The sequence below is a fragment of the Mercenaria mercenaria genome, chromosome 9 (genome assembly GCF_021730395.1).
Source record: "Mercenaria mercenaria strain notata chromosome 9, MADL_Memer_1, whole genome shotgun sequence".
Classification (NCBI taxonomy): domain Eukaryota; kingdom Metazoa; phylum Mollusca; class Bivalvia; order Venerida; family Veneridae; genus Mercenaria; species Mercenaria mercenaria.
This window is the reverse complement of record NC_069369.1, coordinates 44,767,074-44,789,354: the sequence shown is the minus strand read 5'-3', so window position 1 is coordinate 44,789,354 and position 22,281 is coordinate 44,767,074. Positions and strand designations below refer to the sequence as shown.

The 22,281-nt window shown below is 36.5% G+C and overlaps 1 protein-coding gene across 1 annotated transcript in view; it reads right to left on the bottom strand.

Moving 5' to 3' along the window:
• The window catches only part of LOC123547002 (nucleolar complex protein 3 homolog), a 323,445-nt gene that overhangs the window by 210,856 nt on the left and 90,308 nt on the right, over positions 1–22,281 (bottom strand). Inside the window, exons 8-9 of the mRNA XM_053551318.1 lie at positions 12,685–12,804; positions 5,832–5,903 (exon numbers count right to left, since the gene is read on the bottom strand). Coding sequence (XP_053407293.1) covers positions 5,832–5,903; positions 12,685–12,804 — 192 coding nt within the window. The remainder of the gene's footprint in view (positions 1–5,831; positions 5,904–12,684; positions 12,805–22,281) is intronic.

Genomic DNA, 22,281 nt, shown 5'->3' with positions numbered 1-22,281 from the left:
AAATGTGTCAACATCTTCTTTTGTTTATCTATTAGCGGCACGTGTTTATTTTGACACGCTATATAATCACAATGATCATCTGATGCAAAAGTAAGGAAGTAATTAGCGATTATTTTCATTTGTATTCAATTTATGAAAACATGAAGAATTAAATATCTTACGTGTTAAAACCTTTCTTAATGTTTGAATGAAAGAAAGATAGGTGTTTTAAATGATTTAGTTACATCGATTAAACTATGCATTATCAACATTAATCAAAATTTAATGTTGACAACTCAGGACTCCAAAGATGGTAAAATGTAAGTGGAAAATGTTTCCATAAATGCTATTACTAAGTTATGTTGTTTCTTTTTATACTTGTAATTTATGTATTTATTATACTTAATGTTTGTAATTGATTATTAATTAATTAATTAATTTCTTTATGTGAAATTGTAAAATTAAAAAAAGATAATAATCTCCTTCACCCTACAAGTAGGAAAACATAACTCTTTGTGCACCATGTCCATTTTGCCTACAGACTTCCAAACTTCTGAATTCCGGAAACTTCCAAAAACCGAACTTTTAGGCTGGTCCGGAGGTCGTTCGGTTTTCGGAAGTTACACTGTATCAAGATAAAAATTCTGACCAATTTTCATAAAGATCCATTGAAAAATATGGTCTCTACAGAGGTCACAAGGTTTTTCTATTATTTGACCTATTGACCTAATTTTCAAAGGTACGTGACCCTGATTTGAACTTTACCTAGATATCATCAAGGTGAACATTCTCACTAATTTTCATGAAGATCTCATGAAAAATATGGCCTCTAGAGAGGTCACAAGGTTTTTCTATTTTAATACCTACTGGCCTAGTTTTTGACCGCATGTGACCCAGTTTCGAAACTGACCTAGATATCATCAAGGTGAACATTCATATCAATTTTCATGAAGATCCATTGAAAAATATGGCCTCTAGAGAGGTCAAAAGATTTTTCTAATTTTAGACCTACTGACCTAGTTTTTGACCGCAGTTGACTCAGTTTCAAACTTGATCTAGATATCATCAAGATGAACATTCAGACCAACTTTCATACAGATCCCATGAAAAGTATGGCCTCTAGAGAGGTCACAACGTTTTTTTATTATTTGACCTACTGACCTAGTTTTTTAAGGCACGTGACCCAGTTTCAAACTTGACCTAGATATCATCAAGGTGAACATTCTGACCAATTTTAATGGAAATCCATTCACAAGTATGGCCTCTAGAGAGGTCACAAGGTTTTTCTATTTTTAGACCTGCTGACCTAGTTTTTGTCCGCACATGACCCTGTTTCGAACTTGACCTAGATATCATCAAGATGAACACTCAGACCAATTTTCATACAGATCCCATGAAAAATATGGCCTTTAGAGAGGTCACAAGGTTTTTCTATTATTTGACCTACTGACCTAGTTTTTGATGGCACGTGATCCACTTTCGAACTTTACCTAGATATCATCAAGATGAACATTCAGACCAACTTTTATACAGATCCCATGAAAAATATGGCCTCTAGAGAGGTCACAAGGGTTTTCTATTATTTGACCTACTGACCTAGTTTTTGAAGACACGTGATCCACTTTCGAACTTGACCTAGATATCATCAAGGTGAACATTCTGACCAATTTTCATGAAGATCTCATGAAATATATGGCCTCTAGAGAGGTCATAAGGTTTTTCTATTTTTAAACCTACTGACCTAGTTTTTGACCGCACGTGACCCAGTTTCGAACCTGACCTAGATATCATCAAGATGAACATTCAGACCAATTTTCATACAGATCCCATGAAAAATATGGCCTTTAGAGAGGTCACAAGGTTTTTCTATTATTTGACCTACTGACCTAGTTTTTGAAGGCACATGACCCAGTTTCAAACTTGACCTAGATATCATCATGGTAAACGTTCTGACCAATTTTCATGAAGATCTTGTGAAATATATGGCGTCTAGAGAGGTCACAAGGTTTTTCTATTTTTAGACCTACCGACCTAGTTTTTGAAGGCACGTGACCCAGTTTGGAACCTGACCTAGATATCATCAAGATGAACATTCAGACCAACTTTCATACAGATCCCATGAAAAATATGGCCTTTAGAGAGGTCACAAGGTTTTTCTATTATTTGACCTACTGACCTAGTTTTTGATGGCACGTGACCCACTTTCGAACTTGACCTAGATATCATCAAGGTGAACGTTCTGACCAATTTTCATGAAGATCTTGTGAAATATATGGCCATCAGAGAGGTCACAAGGTTTTTCTATTTTTAGACCTACTGACCTAGTTTTTGATGGCACGTGACCCAGTTTCGAACTTGATCTAGATATCATCAAGGTGAACATTCTGACCAATTTTCATGAAGATCTTGTGAAATATATGGCCTCTAGAGAGGTCACAAGGTTTTTCTATTTTTAGACCTACTGACCTAGTTTTTGAAGGCACGTGACCCAGTTTCGAACTTGACCTAGATATCATCAAGATGAACATTCTGACCAAATTTCATAAAGATCCAATGAAAAATGTGACCTCTAGAGTGGTCACAAGCAAAAGTTTACGGACGCACGCACGCACGCACGGACCGGACGACGGACACCGCGTGATCACAAAAGCTCACCTTGTCACTTTGTGACAGGTGAGCTAAAAAACTTTAACCAAGGTGGGGACGCGGAAAGACGCCGACGCCAGGGCGAGTAGGATAGCTCTCCTTATACTTCGTATAGTTGAGCTAAAAATCCCTCCAAGCATGAACAAGAGCGCCGCCAAGCGGGGCAATATATGCCCGAAGGGTTACATCAAAGGATGGGAGCAAAATTTTAAAGAACTTGACTGTTGAAGCCCAAAGGCCAGGAACAACAAAAAAGAAGAAATTCCCCCAAAAAAAATAAAAATTCTAAGTCCACTAAAAAATTCTTACTAGGTAAAGTTATGTCAAAATACATCTAAAAATTGGATGTACCATCCATGTTGTACCACAGAAAAGTGGTCTCAGTTTTTCCCTACGGCTAATAATAAACAAGAGGGCCATGATGGCCCTATATCGCTCACCTGTTATCATTGCACTTGAGGACAAGAAGGTCCTCAGAAAAAATATCTAAGTCCAAAGGACAGGAACAACAAAGGAAAGAAATTTAACCAAAAAGAAAAAAAAAATTCTTACAAGGTACAGATATGTCAAAATACACCTAAAAATTGGAGGTACCATCCATGTTGTACCAGAGAAAAGTGGTCTCGGTTTTTCCCTACGGCCAATAATAAAAAAGTTACTGAAAATAAGCTATTGATATTAACGTAAAAGGGAAGTAATTAAAAAGAAAATTATTGTAAGTGAACAAAAGAAGGATCTGCCAAATAAATCTGTTGACATAAATGAAATTTCAGATCAGTATCTTCATTAGTTATGGAGATGTACCCATTTTAATTTGAAATAAAGGGAGGTAATTTGACATAAAATCAGTCCATAGTTATCTACCCTGATTGGCTCAGTCCAACTAATGACAATAATGAAATTTCAAATAAGTCCTATAAGTACTTACTGATATAAATTCATTTTGACTACAATCAGGGGAGGTAATCAGATATAAAATAACTCTGGAACCTACGATTGGATCTGATTTGTCATGGAATCCAAGATTTATTGTTGTTGAAGATATTTTGGAAGTTTGTATCAAATAAAACCATAAATGAAGTCTCTATATGGCTGCAAAAGTCAAAAAAGCCAATTTTGGACCTTTAAGGGGCCATAACTCTGGAACCCATGATGGAATCTGGCCAGTTCAAGAAAGGAACCATGATCTTGTGGTGATACAAGTTGTGTGCAAGTTTGATTAAAATCAAATCATAAATGAAGTTGCTATTGTGCTGACAAGGTCAAAATAGCTAATTTTGGCCCTTTCAGGGGCCATAACTCTGGAACCCATTATGGGATCTGGCCGCTTCAACAAAGGAATTGAGATCTTATGGCAACACAAGTTTTGTGCAAGTTTGATTAAATTCAAATCATATATGAAGCTGCTATTGTGCAGACAAGGTCAAAATAGCTAATTCTGGCCCTTTCAGGGGCCATAACTCTGGAACCCATAATGGGATCTGGCCAGTTCAAGAAAGGAACCGTGATCTTATGGTGATACAAGTTGTGTGCAACTTTGGTTAAAATAAAATTATAAATGAAACCACTATCGTGCAGACAAGAAATTGTTGACGGACGGACGCACGACGGACGAAGAGTGATCACAAAAGCTCACCTTGTCACTACGTGACAGGTGAGCTAAAAATGGAGCCTAATTAGCATTGAGAATGGGTCGATATTCGGCCCCGTGAGACAGGTGGAAAAGGCCCTGCTTGTCTAATCCCTTATCAAAACAATTAATCATGTTATCAAAATTCACCTGTGAACAAGAGCTGTCTCCATAGGATGACACATGCCCCCGATGGCACTTTAAATGAATAGTTATGGCCGATGTTAGAGTTTAGGACCTTTGACCTACGGAGCTGGGTCTTGCGCGTGACACGTCGTCTTATTGTGTCACACATTCATGCGTATCCTTTAATGTCTAAGTGTGACCTTGACCTTTGAGCTACGGACCTGGGTCTTGCGCACGACACGTCGTCTTACTGTAGTACACATTCATGCCAAGTTATTTGAAAATCCATCCATCGATGACAAAGATATGGACCGGACACGCCCATCAATGCACTATCCTTTAATGTCTAAGTGTGACCTTGACCTTGACCTTTGAGCTACGGACCTTGGTCTTGCGCGCGACACGTCGTCTTACTGTGGTACACATTCATGCCAAGTTATTTGAAAATCCATCCATCGATGACAAAGATATGGACCGGACACGAAAAATGCGGACAGACCGACAGACGGTTCAAAAACTATATGCCTCCCTTCGGGGGCATAAAAACAACTCTTTCCTTCAGCTACATGTGTGTCAAAACATGTATAATACACAACAGTCGGTGACACTTTGATTTAATGTGTAAACATGTTTGGCACTCCTCGGTAATTGTCAACCCTGGAGTTATAATACTGATTTTTTTTTTTTTTGAAAAGCGGGAGAATTATGGTTTTGGTCGGGAGACGGGAGGCAAGGTGAAAATATCGGGATTTTGACCCTTCCGCGCGGGAGATCACATGTATGCATGAAGATCACTTAGAAAATGTTGTCTTACTAGTGTTATGAAATATTTTCTATGATTTGAACTTGTGATTACTCTGGTTTTTTTGGAGGGAGGTGGGGCCTCCGTGGCCGAATGGTTAAGGTTGCCGATTTCAAATCACTTGCCCCTAACGGACGTGGGTTAGAGTCTCACTCAAGGCGTTTAATTCTCATGTGAGGAAGCCATCCAGCTGGCTTACGAAGGTCAGTGGTTCTACCCAGGTGCCCGCTCGTGAGGAAATAATGCACAGAGGGGCACTTGAGGTGTTCCTCCACCATCAAAGATGGCAAGTCGCAAAATGACCTATAATTGTGTCAGTGCAACAATTGTGTCAGTGCAACGTTAAACCCAACAAAACAAAACAAAGACTCTGTTTTGACTCTAGATGATTCAGCATCATTATCCTCTTAGATCTTACTGTGGCAAATATTCTAACAGTTTCATTCAGATTAACCAACTCAGTGACTTCAACTGTTTAACAGTAAAACTGTGGATGAAGGACCATGGATGACAGACGATGGATCATTCACCTTAACAAATAACGTGCGTGACTGTTTGAACCAGAACATGAAGGAAGATTTAGGGATGTTATAATGGTTATGGCAAATGTATATACTCCCATCCCCATTTTTGAAAAGGCGCACTTACCTCTAATGTAATATTTCCTGCTTTATCCTCCTTGAAACATTTCTTCACACAATTACATGCCATATCTGATATCTGAAATATGTATTCATTATGTTAACACATTTATATGTTAAGCAAAAGTCTTTATGTCTTTTGTTAAATAAATAATAAATCTGTCCCTATATTTTATCAGTTAATAAAATATGGGTAGGAGTTTGGATGCGAAATAATTAAATCACAAGTGCATAGTTGTCATTCTTGTATCCTTTGACCTCTAAGTGTGACCTTGACCTTAGACCTAAGGACTTGGTTCTTGAGCATGACACTCCGTCTCATGATGGTAAAGAATTGTGCCAAGTTACATCAAAATCCCTCCATGCATGAAGAACATATGCTCCGGACAGTCATTATTGAATTTGACCTCTAAGTGTAACCTTGACCTTAGAACTAGAGCTATCACTAAAGGTGATGAATGTACCCCCGCATGCACTGACACAGTACATTGCAATTTGACGCACACAAGATTGCATAATTATGTGGACTGTATGTATATAGACTGTATGTATACAGTTTAGTAACAAAAAACAAAGTCCCATAACTATGCAGAATATTTATCTAAAAGAACGTAACATGCACCATGCACAACTAGGGGTGGTACTGATCACTTGTGTGAAGTTTCATTAAATTGTGTGCAAGGGTTCGGAAGATTAGGCACGAACAAGACTGCATATGCAGACTGTATGTACATAGTATGTTAACAAGAAACAAAGTCCCATAACTCTGCAATTTTTGTTGCTGAAAGAACCTAACATGCCCCATGCACAACTACTGTTGTTACTGATCACTTGTGTGAAGTTTCATTAAATTGTGTCAAGGGGATGAGGAGAGATGGTGCGCACAAGATTGTGTCTATGTATATAGTATAGTAAACAAAAAAACAAAGTCCCATAACTCTGCAATTTTTTTTTCTAAAAGAACCTAACATGCCCCATGCACAACTACTGTTGGTACTGATCACTTGTGTGAAGTTTCATTAAATTGTGTCAAGGGGATGAGGAGAGATGGTGCGCACAAGATTGTGTCTATGTATATAGTATAGTAACAAAAAAACAAAGTCCCATAACTCTGCAAATTTTTTTTCTAAAAGAACCTAAAATGCCCCATGCACAACTACTGTTGGTACTGATCACTTGTGTGAAGTTTCATTAAATTCTGTCAAGGGAATAAGGAGAGATGGTGCGCACAAGATTGCATCTACGGACAGACGGACAGACAGACAGACAACCTGAAACCAGTATACCCCCCCTTACAACTTTGTTGTTGGGGGGGTACAATAATGGGATCTGGCCAGTTCAAGAAAGGTACCGAGATCTTATAGTGATACAAGTTGTGTGCAAGTTTGGTTAAAATAAAATCATAAATGAAACCACTATCGTGCAGACAAGAAATTGTGGACGGACGACGGACGAAGGGTGATCACAAAAGCTCGCCCTGTCACTATGTGACAGGTGAGCTAAAAAGCTAAAAACATGACAACTGTTGCAAAAGAAGCTCTTATTTTGTAGCTTTTTTTCGAGAATAAAACATGCAAAGGCACCAAACCCCACCCACTTTTAGGCTATGTGCAAAATAAGACAACTAAAAATATGAATTGCTTAAAAAAATCTTCTTTATTGACATCTTTATTTTACATGTGATTTCAAAATTATTTGTATTAAATAGCAGATGTTTATAAAAATAATAATATAAGAAGTTAACAAAAGATTAAATAAATACATTAATTTCTTGAGTGGTATGAGTATTTATGTAGTCCTGTCATTTGCCTTAAAATTTTATTGTTTCTGAAAAAATTACATTATAGCTTAACCCCTGAAAAGCTGATCTCTTATGTTTGCAATTATTTTTCATTCTTTCAATATTAAAAATATACTTCCTACAAAAAGAACTTGTACTCTGGTCGATTCCCGTATATTTTCTCAAGTCGAAATGTCGATATAAATGGCTGCAGACATTAGATAACAAACCCTTTAGTAAACCTTACAATTCAGTTCAAGGTCAAAATAAAGTCGTAAACAAACATCTGTCATGTGGAGATATGTTTTGGGGGCAAGCCCTCCGCCATCAAAAATACGGAAAACTGCTGAAGAAAAAATACAGTCACAAAGAAAATATGACAAGGAGGTCCAATACCACTGTATGCTGTCACATGACCTGGTGTACGGCAAGAAAAATGCAAGATGGCAGACGTGGATGCTGAGGAAAGGTAGGCTCCTTATTTGTTCATTGATTTCTCTGTGAATATTTCCTTTAGGGGAGACTTCTTGTCGTATAACACGGCACTGACATTTGTCTTTCATTGGCTGAATACCATTACCTCAGACGATGGCTCGACTTTCTAGACTTTGCCATTGAATGCAACAAAAACAACGGAAAATAAATTTAAGCAAGGAGAGACTCAGTTTTTTAATTTTTCATCCCTTTCTTGTGCGATTTCTGTCAGCTTATGAAGTACACATAGACTATGTACATAGACAAAACGTGTGTATCAGCCAGTTCCCTGAAAACTGCATATTTCTTCAAAATATACTGGATTAAAAATTTGCCCAGTTTAAGGACAGAAGGCCGAGATTCTTCTTGAGAATGTCAGAGTTATGGACCAGACACGAAGCAGACCCTGTTCATGCTATGTTAACATTTGACTGCTAAGTGTGACCTTGACCTTTGAGCTAGGGGTCTGAAAGTTGTGCATGACACATCGTCTTATTATGAGGTACATTTGTGCCAAGTAATACAAAAATCCCTTCATGGATGGGCGAGTTATGGACCGGACAGGAAAAAAGCCTTGTTGACATTTGACCTCCAATTGTGACCTTGACCTTGACCTTTAAGCTAGGGGTCCAGGTTTTGCGCATGACACGTCGTCTCATCATGGGGAACATTTTTGCCAAGTAATATTAAAATCCCTTCATGGATGGGAGAGTTATGGACCGGACAGGAAAAAAGCCCTGTTGACCTTTGACCTCCAATTGTGACCTTGACCTTTGAGCTAGGGGTCCGGGATTTGCGCCTGACATGTCATCTCATCATGGGGAACATTTATGCCAAGTAATACTAAAATCCCTTCAAGGATGGGAGAGTTATGGGAAAAAAGCCCTGTTGACCTTTGACCTCCAATTGTGACCTTGACCTTTGAGCTAGGGGTCCGGGTTTTGCGCACGACATGTCGTCTCATCAAGGGAAACATTTGTGCCAGGCTATATTAAAATCCCTTCATGGACGACAGAGTTATGGACCGGACACAAAATTGTGGATGAACGGACAGACGGAATGACGGAAAAGCGCATTCCTATAGTCCCCGAAACTGGTTTTCAACCAGTAGGGGACTAATAAAGGTCCATTACTCTGAAAACTGCTGAACAAGGGACATGCCAACACTATGCACAATGAGGCTTGGCACTGATCACTCCTGTAAGGTTTAGTGGTAATCTGTTAAATCAAGTGTTAATGCCCATAACTGAACAGGATCATGACAACATGCACAAAGAGGCTTAGCAGTGAAACTCCTGTAAGTTTGGTGGAAATCTGCCCAAAAATATAAGAGAGGTGGATGAAACATCATAAAACTTCATGAATAAAGGGACATAACTCCCCTGAAATAAATCGAACAGGAAAATGCTAGAAATATGCATAATGAGACTTGGCACTGATCACTCTTTTTAGGTTTGGTGGAAATCTGCCCAATTATATAAGAGAGGTGGCGAAAACATCAAAATTTGATGAATCAAGGGCCATAACACCACTGAAAATTATCACACCAAAAAATGCCCATGATCTGTACAACTCAGCCTAGCAACGATGACTGTTAAAGTTTGGTGTAAATCCATACAGTGGTGTTGGAGAAGTTGCTTGGGAAAACTTTATGACCTAAGGATAGACAGACTGACCAAACCACAAAATCAACTAGAACTGTCACAGGAGTGACTCATACCCCCACCATACTGTCTTGTCACAGAAGAATGGCAACCATAAGAAATGTTAAAAATACTTAGAATAATATAAAAATGTCAAAAAAAGCTTAATACTTAAAAAGAATTTTACTCGTCTTTGGAGTACTTCATCCTGGGCTTTCACATATAATATATGTAATACTAGTATAATACTAGTATAGTAATACTAGTAAATATAAAAAATCTCTATTAGAGATACACTAAAAGTGAATACAAAAAAGTGTCTTACCAACCTATGTTACCACAGAAAAATGTATTTACTTTCTGCATAGGACTTATAATAAAAAAGTTAGAAAAATACCTAAAATATTGAAAATCTAAAAATAGGATTTCTAAAAATAGACTAATTCCTGGAATTTAAGGGGAAGAAACTCAGTACAAAGGTTAAAAAAAGGTTACTTCCCTTTGGCTCTAAACCAATCAGAATGAGATACAGTGAAATACATCATTATAGGTTACATTCTACCAATTCAATTCCTTATTTATTTCATATTAATAACAAAACATTCAGACCTCATTTTCAACACTTTAGAGCATTTCAATGATATGAAAACCATATATGGTCATTTAGAATAACATGTCTTCTTATCAAAAATAGAAAAATACTGACATGTTATGTTGAATATAAGAAAAATAATCTGTTCTGAGAAACATCACCCTCTAAAAATGCCCCCATGAAAACAGCCGTTATGCAGTTACGCGTAGGTAGACATTTTTCGCAAAGAATAAAACTTATTCCAAGAAATTTACAATGAAAATGGTCTAGATCTATTCTCAATACTATAAGCAATAAACATAAGCCAAAAATTTAACTGTCACCTCCTCATGTCACTCATTATACCAGATTTCATCCATAGCATGGAACTACATTTTGGACTACTTCACATGTAACACTGAGTAGTCACTTCCGGTTTGGTGTAATCCGTCCAAAATTAACCGTAAATTCTAAGTAAAAGGGGACATAATTCAAGAAAAATTGATGTCAGAGTCATACATGTGATAAGTTCAGAATCCCAAAACTGGAGGTTTGCCATTTTTCAGCTGGAGTTGGGGTCTCAAAACTGGAGGTTTTTTATCGACATAAATTCAGCGCGCTGACACAAAATTTAGAGACAAAATCCAACATTTTAGGCCACACAATTACGCATAGGTCTACACCAGAAGAAACAATCCTCATAACTCTTGATTAGAATTTTGACAGAGTTATGCTACTTTTTAACTTACATTTTTTTGTTAAAGTTCTATATAATGTCCAATATAATGTCCAATATCTCTGTTACATTCAAAGCTATTGACTATTTTGCCCCTTTTACTGGCAAAGCTTTAATTGCCCCTTTTACTTGCAAAGCTTTAATTCAGAGTCAATCACTGAGAAAAGTCGAGCATGCTGTCTTACAGAAGCTCCCTCTTGTTCTAACTTTAAACTTTTTTAACAGATTAAATTTGTAGAAATAAAGTCTCAATTTAGGTTTGAAATGGTGGTGAACATGCATTAACATTATTCTACTCTAGGACTGAAAAAAAAATGAAGCTCTAAATTGGTCTGAACACAACTCATAAATTATGTAAATTCCTTACCCCACCCATCTTTCGTCTAAAAATACTGATCATTAATGAATTTGACACGAAAAACAGAAATAAATTCATCAAACATGTATTTACCCTTACCAAAATAATGTAGGTTGATGTTATCAAATCAGTGAGTGTGTGTTTTCATCCATTTTTCAATGAAATAAGTCCGATTTTATTAGCAAATTAATTTGGTAAACATTGGAAGAAAATGGCGTAACTGCATAAGGGGAAATAACATTCATTTTCTAAAAATAGTAATGGGTTGGGTTTTCCAACAATTATTTATGTGACTTTATTATCGAACAAAACATTTCTCTAAATAATCAAAAAATCATTTCAGCTGGGAATTATTTCTTATGACTGGAAGTTTTTTGCTTCAGACTGGTTAAAAATGGAGCCTAATTGGCATTGAGAATGGGCCGATAATCGGCCCGGTGAGACAGGTGGAAAAGGCCCAGCTTGTCTAATCCCTTATCAAAACAAACAATTAATCATGTTATCAAAATTCACCTGTGAAAAACAACTCTTTCCTCCAGCTACATGTGTGTCAAACATGTATAATTCACAACAGTCGGTGACACTTTGATTTACTGTGTAAACATGTTTGGCACTCCTCGGTAATTATCATCCCAGTCATAATACTGATTTTTTTTTTTTTTTGAAAAGCGGGAGAAGTATGGTTTTGGTCGGGAGACGGGAGACAAGGTGAAAAAATCGGGATTTTGACCCTCCCGCGCGGGAGATCACATGTATGGTCAGAGTTATGCACCTTATGTCACATGATGTGGGTGATGAGGTGGAACATCTATTTTAAGTTTGAATCAAATCCATTTAGACATAACTGAGATATAGTGAAAATACATCAAAATTAACCTTAAATTCTAAGTAAAAGGGGACATAATTCATGAAAACTTGGTGTCAGAGTTATGCACCTTGTGTCACATGATGTGGGTGATAAGGTGGAACATCTATTTTAAGTTTGAATCAAATCCATTTAGAAATAACTGAGATAATAGATTTCGCAACGCGACGCGACAGGACGGGACAAACCGGACTCCTATATAGCCCCCCCAAACATGTTTGGTGGGGGTATAATTATCTCCCTCACTTCATGCTACACTTTGGAGACATAATAATAATTGCTCCTACATGAGAGGCTATGAAGTGAAATCTTCATCAATAAGAAACCTATAAGAAGGAAGCATGATGACACAGAACAACCTCAATTGTTTTTTTCACATGAGGAAATTCTACTCCTGAATATTTATAAGAGTAAAGAAGACCTCAAATAATACCTCAGAGTTCCTGTTATTCATATATGGAACTATAACCATTATTATGTTGTTTCTATAATTGAAGTGGGGATGAGTGCTCAGCAGTTCACACAAACATTTCACAGACAATTCTGTCAAAACCTGAAAATAAAATGTTATGAATAATAAACGGTATATTGTTACACAGTTCAACCAACAAGAGCTGTCACAGGAGACAGCGCGCTCGACTATTTCGATGCTGGATAGTGAAACTGGGCACATCTGAGGAAGCTGGAGCTGTCACTGGAGTGTTTAATGACTCCAATGGTGGATGAAGATATTGCACAATTAGCTTGAGTCTGTGTCAAAAATATTAAGTTATAAGAGGGATAAAGATAAAGTGTATCAAAACACTAAATAAGTATAATTCTAAGCAAAAAGGGGGCATGATTCATAAAATATTGGTGCAAGAGATATATACCTTGTGTCATATGCTGTGGGTGATGATGTGGAACATCTAATTCAAGTCTGAATCAAATCCATTTAGTAATTACTAAGATATAGTGAAAATGCATGATAATTAACCTTAACTTCTAAGTAAAAGGGGGCATAATTCATGAAAAATTGGTGCCAGAGTTATGCACCTTGTGTCATATGATGTGGGTGATAAGGTGGAACAACTAGTTTAAGTTTGAATCAGATCCATTTAGTAACTAGAGCTATCACTAAAGGTGATGAATGTATCCCCCGCATGCACTGACACAGTACATTGCAATTTGACGCACACAAGATTGCATAATTATGTGGACTGTATGTATATAGACTGTATGTATACGGTATAGTAACAAAAAACAATGTCCCATAACTATGCAGAATATTTATCTAAAAGAACGTAACATGCACCATGCACAACTAGGGTTGGTACTGATCACTTGTGTGAAGTTTCATTAAATTGTGTGCAAGGGTTTGGAAGATGAGGCGCACACAAGATTGCATATGCAGACTATATGTACATAGTATGTTAACAAGAAACAAAGTCCCATAACTCTGCAGTTTTGCCGTTGAAAGAACCTAACATGCCCCATGTACAATTACTACATGTTGTTACTGATCACTTGTGTGAAGTTTCATTCAACTGTGTCAAGGGGATGCCCGTCCCTAGATTTGCCACCTAATGCCACTCTTTGCCACTTATTTCCATGAAAAAAGGGTGGCAATTGGTGGAAATAGGTGGCATTAGTTGGCGTTTGGTGTAATTCAGCTCTTTTTTCACCTAAGTGGTAAATTTGCCACCAAAAGCCACTTTATTTTGGTGGCATTTAGGTGGCATTAGATGTAAATTCGAACATAGTTTTTCTTTATGGTGGTAGAAAGGTGTAAATTGGTGGAAAGTAGAACATAGTTTTTTTTCATGGTGGAAATCGAGTGGCGTTTAGTGGAAAATAGGGACTTAGCAAATTTTCTTGGTGGCGAATAGGTGGATAAAAAACTTAGAAATTTTTGTGATGTTTGATTTAAAAGAGAACTGTAAGACATTGGATTACCCTGTACAAAAATCTTCACATGGACTCAGGTTGGAATCAAGGTATAATGGACTTCAGGCCTAATTGACACGGAACCTGACTTTGCTAAAACTGCACATTGACAACAGCTCGTAGAACACAAACTGCTCCCCGCCCCCACTTGATGCATTCAGTAACTGTACAAGAAACAGAAATCATTTGGTCACTGTGCACTGGACGTTTGATGTACTACCTTTAAATCAATAATTATGGGCCATTTACCAGTCATAAGAGACTTCTGTATGAAATGTGATCTTAGACCAAAGCATTCTCTAGTTATTGGGCAAAAAAAGTTCTAGTGTTCTGGGTCAATGTGACCTAGACCTTTGACCATTGACTGACCTCAAAATCAGTAGGGGTCCTCTGCCGGTCATGATCAACCTCCCTACGTAGTTTCATGATCCTAGGTCAAAGAGTTCTCAAACTAACATCCGGAAACAGCTTAACTGTTCCAGCTCACTGTGACCTTGGGCTTTGACCTACTGAACTAAAAATCTATAGGAGTTATCTGCTAGCTATGTTCAACCTTCCCATTCACTTTCATGATCCTAGGCTCAAGAGTATTAGCGTTATCATATGGAAACTGTTTAACTGTTCCAGGTCGCTGTGATTTTGACCTTTGACCTACTGGCCTCCAAGTCAATATGGGTCACTGCTGGTCATGACCAACCTACATATAAAGTTTCATGATCTTAGGCCCAAGCATTCTTGTGTTATCATCCGGAAACCAATTGGTCAACATACCAAATGACCGACAGACTGACCATTGTTACATCTGCAAAACAGTATACCCAGGCTCCTTCTTCAAAGGGTTTCATTAAAATGAGAATAAGTCTATGCTGACTCTAGCTGGACAAAAATAATATTCAGAATGGTATACAGAAAATTTGAAATTTCGTTCTTTTGTGAGACAGAATATTTATTGCTTATTATAGCTTTGCATTATATTCAATGAAAGACAGAAAAGGTGGAAAACAGGTGGCAACTAGTGGAAATTGGCTGTACTAGGTGAATCTGAAAAGATCATTTTTAAATGTGTCTGCAGTGTATTATTTCTGCATGAGAGAAAGTTGGTTAAAGATAAGATTAATGATAGATCAAGTTACAAGCTCCCACACAAATGTATAGAAACAATCCCAGGTGGAATTTGGGTCAGTTAAGATTTATATATGCAGGCAAACATCAGGTCAGATGCAAAGAAATAGTTCTTGCCTATTCTCTTCATTAATTGAAAAAAAAAGAAGTGCTTATAAAAAGGATGTTTTTACAATAGCTTTTCAACTTAAGGATTTGACACCTTCTTTAGCTGACCAAGAAAGTGTATGTGTGGAATCAATTTATCTGTGTAGTAATACCAAATTTTGAAATCTGGCATTTGATGAGTCAGCCTGGGAGAAACTGGAAACACATTGTGAGAGGTAACAATATTATACTGTTTATTTTTTTTTAATTATTACAGTCTTTAACATTGTCTTAATTACTCTTAACAAATACTTGAATTTGAAACAACATTTACCAAACTGCTTTGAATTAAAGTCAAAAAATCTCCTTCTATGTCTTAGGAAGTTTGGCAGATGGATAAATCCAAGATATATTTTCTGGAATATAGCTCAATCATGTTTATAACACTGTTTGTAAAATTGTATCATTTTGTAATTATTTACATTATTGATTAGCACTTAGGATACAATATGTACTTTAAACTACCTTCTGTGAAAAAAGTGCAACTTTGTGACATGATATGCCTGCCTGACTGTATATACCTGAGCAGCACACAGCTTATTACTGCATGAAAGAAACATATCAAGATAATTTTGAATCAGGTAAATATTATATGTTTTTATAAAAGCTAATGTTTAAATAACCCTTAATTTTTAAGAAATACACCAATTAATAGAAATTCCTGGCATATTATATGATAAATATTAATTATAATGTGATAAAAAACCCAAGTGCTATTATTACCTTTTGCCAAAGGCGGAGGGATATTATTTTTGGCGTTGTCCTTTCTTTTTTATCTGTCCGTCGGATTAACTGAAAATGCTTGTAATTGGAAAAATATTTTTATAGCTTTGTCTATAGAATCAGTAAACCTCATGTAATTATTATAAGCTCATTAACACTGCTTAACACTGCTCAATTATTTACCTAGTAAAAGAAGAATTTCCCCTTGATTTGGTTAAAAATAGGGATTTTTCCTGCATCTATTGATGGATCTTCATGAAACTTTACAAAAATGTAGATCACTACAGGACATGTGCATGTGCAATTTCCATCAGGATCACTTCAGTAACCAAAGTTATTGCCCTTTAATTGTTTTTCAATCCACAAATTCCTACATAACAAGTAATCCATTGATAAATATTCATGAAATTTGACACAAGTGTAAAACACTTAGAGCAATTGTGCTTCCACATCTTTCATCAATTCTCAAGTTCTTGTTATTGATTCAAGATGCATATATTTCCACAAAACAATGTAACCATTTGAGTGAATAGAATTTTTTCTGCAATGTAGATTTTGATGAAACTTCTCATAGTTATAATAAAAATGTTGCATATTACTGTGAAATCATATTTATTTGCGTAGGACGAATTTTCGTGTATTTCGCGCTAGAACCGATGGGTGAATTTAAGACCGTGCTGTTATTATTTTTTAATTTATTTTTTCATTTATAAATTGAAAATGTGCGAATTAAAGCCCGCGCGAAACAGTCCTTTTTACGTTTGCTTGAAATTTGATGCCAGCGAATTTAAATGATTTCACAGTTTTTGGCATAGATTAAGTTTGTAGAGTTCTTTGTTATGTCAGTGAGTTACAGTTTAGTCTTTCGATTTCATATATTTTCTAGAGGAAATTTACAATTTTCTGCAAAATTATTCAGAATGTTAGAAAAATATATCTATTAATAGATGACATTGTATGGTTTGCTGTTACAGATTGTGTGCTGGAAAAATGGCCTTACATCCAAAGGAGTGAAATTTGGAGAGTCATTCACCATCTACTTAAGCCATCCTGGAATATGAAAAACATAAGACTGCATTGACAACATCCTGATCCTCGTGTTCAGATCTTTTGTGATTTCTTGTGAAGAGTCTTTGATTTTTCATAAAAATAAAAAATATATTAATATAATTTGATTTTTGCTTACTACTGAGTTTTTTCAGATTCAGCAGGTGCAGCCGATTTCCACTAGTTGCGACGTATTTTCCTAATATTGCCAGCTATTTGGTGGCATTTAGTGGAAAATAGGACTGCCACCATAGTGGCGTTTTGGTGAAATTTTGTCTGCTTACTGCCACCTGTTAGGTAGCGATTGGTGGAAGTAAGTGGCGTTTAGTGGAAAATATTTTTACACCATAATGGTGGCATTTTAGTGGTAATTTGTCTAAATACTCCACTTACTGCCACCATCAATGTGGCTATTGGTGGAATTAAGTGGCAAACAAATTTTCCACCATAATGGTGGCATATTGGTGTAAAACTGTCTAAATACTCCACTTATTGCCACCTAAAGGTGTACCCAAGTGGAAAGAGGTGGAATTTAGTGTAAAACGGGTTTGCCACTGTCCTGTTCATTTTTTCACCATTTTGGTGTCATTTTAGGTGGCATTTTGGTGGAAAATTGTCTAAATAAATAAATTGGCATTATAGTGGCAAATCTAGGGATGGGTGAGGAGAGATGGTGCGCACAAGATTGTGTCTATGTATATAGTATAGTAAACAAAAAACAAAGTCCCATAACTCTTCAAATTTTTTTTCTGAAAGAACCTAACATGTCCCATGCACAACTACTGTTGGTACTGATCACTTGTGTGAAGTTTCATTAAATTGTGTCAAGGGGATGAGGAGAGATGGTGTGCACAAGATTGTGTCTATGTATATAGTGTAGTAACAAAAAACAAAGTCCCATAACTCTGCAATTTTTTTTTCTGAAAGAACCTAACATGCCCCATGCACAACTACTGTTGTTACTGATCACTTGTGTGAAGTTTCATTAAATTGTGTCAAGGGAATGAGGAGAGATGGTGCGCACAAGATTGTGTCTACGGACGGACAGACAGACAGACGGACAGACAGACAACCTGAAACCAATATACCCCTTACAACTTTGTTGTCGGGGGGTACAATAACTGAGATAGAGTGAAAGTGCACCAAAACTTTAACCTGAAATTCTAAGTTAAAAGGGGAGATAATTAATCAAATATTGGTGCAAGAGTTATGGCTCTTGTGTCATATGATGTGAGTGATGATGTTGAACAACTATTTTAAGTTTGAATTAAATCCATTTAGTAATAACTGAGATAGAGTGAAAGTGCATTGAAACTTTAACCTGAAATTCTAAGTAAAAGTGGGGGATAATTAATTAAATATTGGTACCAGAGTTATGGCTCTTGTGCCATATGATGTGGGTGATGATGAGGAATAAGTTTAAGTTTGAAACAAATCCATCAAGTAATTAAAGAGATAAGGAGAAAAAAGAGAAAGTGTAAAAAAACTTTAACAAAGTCGGGGAATTTGCAGAGTTATGGGGGTACATTCATCACCTTTAGTGATAGCTCTAGTTTTATTTTGTTTTTTGTTCTCTCTGGTCAAAAGTCTGAATTTTATGTCCATAGTATGTATCACTTATTTTCTCTTAGAAAGAAATAAGTAATTAAGATCCCGCTGTTTGAAATTTAACAAATGATTATATGAAAATTCGACCGTTTTTATACAAATTTGCCTATATTTCCGTCGATATTTTATTGAAATCTTAATAGAATTTAAATTGTATTACTTCTCAAGCGGTGTTGAAAAATTGAAGTGATAATGTTAAAAAATGAATGCACTATGCACGTTTATTGTGTTCGTGTCGATAAACAAAGTTACGGCGATGTAAATTAGATATTACGATAGGCAGCACGTGCTCTCGGAATGGAAAATTACCGGCATGACGTTTTGATATCTTTACGATTCGCGGGTAAATTCCAGTCAATCAAAGTAGCAACTGAACCATCTCAAAGTTTGTTGATGTTTTTCGAGATGTAATTTCTGAATTTCATTAAAGCTACGACGTAAAATCCACTCACCCGATTGGTCGAGTATACAGCGAGGTCCACTCGTCCTATACAGACTTTAACTCGCCAATGCGAGCAGGCGAGTGGAATTTTACACCCCTGTGTACCGATTGAAACCAAAATTCTGAATCCCGGATCGGCCAAAAATTGGCGCTTTTATACTAAGGCTGGGTCGGAACGACCAAAAACAGGCTGACCCTACCAAAAACAGGTCAAAACATACAGATTTGTGTCAAATTGACCTTAAGTAGGTCGCGACCCAAAACCGGCCGGTCAAAATAGACGTATTTTGGTCGAAAACTATTGCGCTAAATGCAAGAAAAATGGCGGTTAACAAGCCTATTAAAAAAATAACACAATGTCCAATACGGAAACTATTACAATAAATACGGTAATAGATTTACCAAGGGGCTTAATACTCGTCTTTTCATACTAGAGTTACTATTGGTTTTCCGATGACTCATCAGTTTACATACCACAATGCACTGCGCAACATGGCGTAACAATGTGTTTATCAATACAAACTTTTAAGAGTTTACGCGATAAAACAGTGGAATAAGACAAAGTTACCTGGAACAAGAGGGCCAAGATGGCCCTAGGTCGCTCACCTAAGAAACACTCCATAACAGTGTAAAACATGTTTGACCTAGTGATTTTCATGGAAACAAATATTCTGACCAATTTTCATTAAGATTGGACCAAAAAATTGGTTCTCTTGCGATAAAACAAGCATTTTCTTAGATATGACTAGTTTTTGACCTAGATGACCCATGTTCAAACTCGACCTAGATTTTTATCAAGGCAATCATTCTGACCAAAATTCATGAAGATCAACTGAAAATATACAGCCTCTAACACATACAGAAGTTTTTCTTTGATTTGACCAAGTGACCTAGTTTTTGACCTCAGATGACCCAATTCAAATTCGACCTAGATTTCATTAAGGCAATCAACCTGACCAATTTCATAAATATCAACTGAAAAAAACAGTCTCTATCCATACACAAGATTTTTCTTAATTTGACCTAGTGACTAGTTTTTGACCTCAGATACCTATTCAAACCGACCTAGTTTCATCAGCAATCACTCTGACCAAATTTCATGAAGATCAATTGAAAAATACATCTCTATTGCATACACAATGTTTTTTTCGATTTGACTAGTGACCTAGTTTGACCCAGATGACCCATTTTCGAAATCAGCTAGATTTTATCAAGGTAATCATTCTGGCTAAATTTCATGAAGATCAGTTGAAAATACAGCCTCTATTGCATACACAAGGTTTTTCTTTGATTGACCTATTGACCTAGTTTTTGACCCCAGATGACCCCTTTTCGAACTTGGTCTAAATTTCATCAAAAGGGAATCATTCTGACCAAAATTCATGAAGATCATTGAAAAATACAGGGCCCCTATCGCATACACAAAGGGTTTTTTACGTGATATGATAGTGACCTAGTTTTTGACCCAGATGACCCATTTTCGAACTCGGCTAGATTTCATCAAGGTTAATCATTCTGACCAAAATTCATGAGATCAATTGAAAAATACCGCCTCTATCGCATACACAAGGTTTTTCTTTGATTTGACCTAGTGACCTAGTTTTTGACCCGAGATGACCCATTTTCGAACTCGGCCTAGATTTCATCCAGGCAATCATTCCGACCAAAATTCATGAAGATCAATGTAAAAATACAGCCTCTATCGCATACACAAGATTTTTCTTTAATTTGACCTAGTGACCTAGTTTTTGACCTCAGATAACCCATATTCAAAACCGACCTAGTTTTCATCAAGGCAATCACTCTGACCAAATTTCATGAAGATCAATTGAAAAATACATCCTCTATTGCATACACAATGTTTTTCTTCGATTTGACCTAGTGACCTAGTTTTTGACCCCAGATGACCCATTTTCGAAATCAGCCTAGATTTTATCAAGGTAATCATTCTGGCTAAATTTCATGAAGATCAGTTGAAAAATACAGCCTCTATTGCATACACAAGGTTTTTCTTTGATTTGACCTATTGACCTAGTTTTTGACCCCAGATGACCCATTTTCGAACTCGGCCTAGATTTCATCAAGGGAATCATTCTGACCAAAATTCATGAAGATCAATTGAAAAATACAGCCTCTATCGCATACACAAGGTTTTTACGTGATATGACCTAGTGACCTAGTTTTTTACCCCAGATGACCCATTTTCGAACTCGGCCTAGATTTCATCAAGGTAATCATTCTGACCAAAATTCATGAAGATCAATTGAAAAATACAGCCTCTATCGCATACACAAGGTTTTTCTTTGATTTGACCTAGTGACCTAGTTTTTGACCCCAGATGACCATTTTCGAACTTGGCCTAGATTTCATCAGGCAATCATTCGACCAAAATTCATGAAGATCAATGTAAAAATACAGCCTCTATCGCATACACAAGGTTTTTCTTTGATTTGACCTAGTGACCTAGTTTTTGACCCGAGATGACCCATTTTCGAACTCGGCCTAGATTTCATCAAGGTTATCATTCTGACCATTATTCATGAAGATGAATTGAAAAATACAGCCTCTATCGCTTACACAAGGTTTTTCTTTGATTTGATCTAGTGACCTAGTTTTTGACCGAGATGACCCATTTTCGAACTCGGCTTAGATTTCATCAAGGTTATCATTCTGACCAATATTCATGAAGATTAATTGAAAAATACCACCTCTATCGCATACACAAGGTTTTTCTTTGATTTGACCTAGTGACCTAGTTTTTGACCCGAGATGACCCATTTTCGAACTCGGCCTAGATTTCATCAAAGTTATCATTCTGACCAATATTCATGAAGATTAAATGAAAAATACAGCCTCTATCGCATACACAAGGTTTTTCTTTGATTTGACCTAGTGACCTAGTTTTTGACCCGAGATGACCCATTTTCGAACTCGGCCTAGATTTCATCAAGGTTATCATTCTGACCAATATTCATGAAGATTAATTGAAAAATACAGCCTCTATCGCATACACAA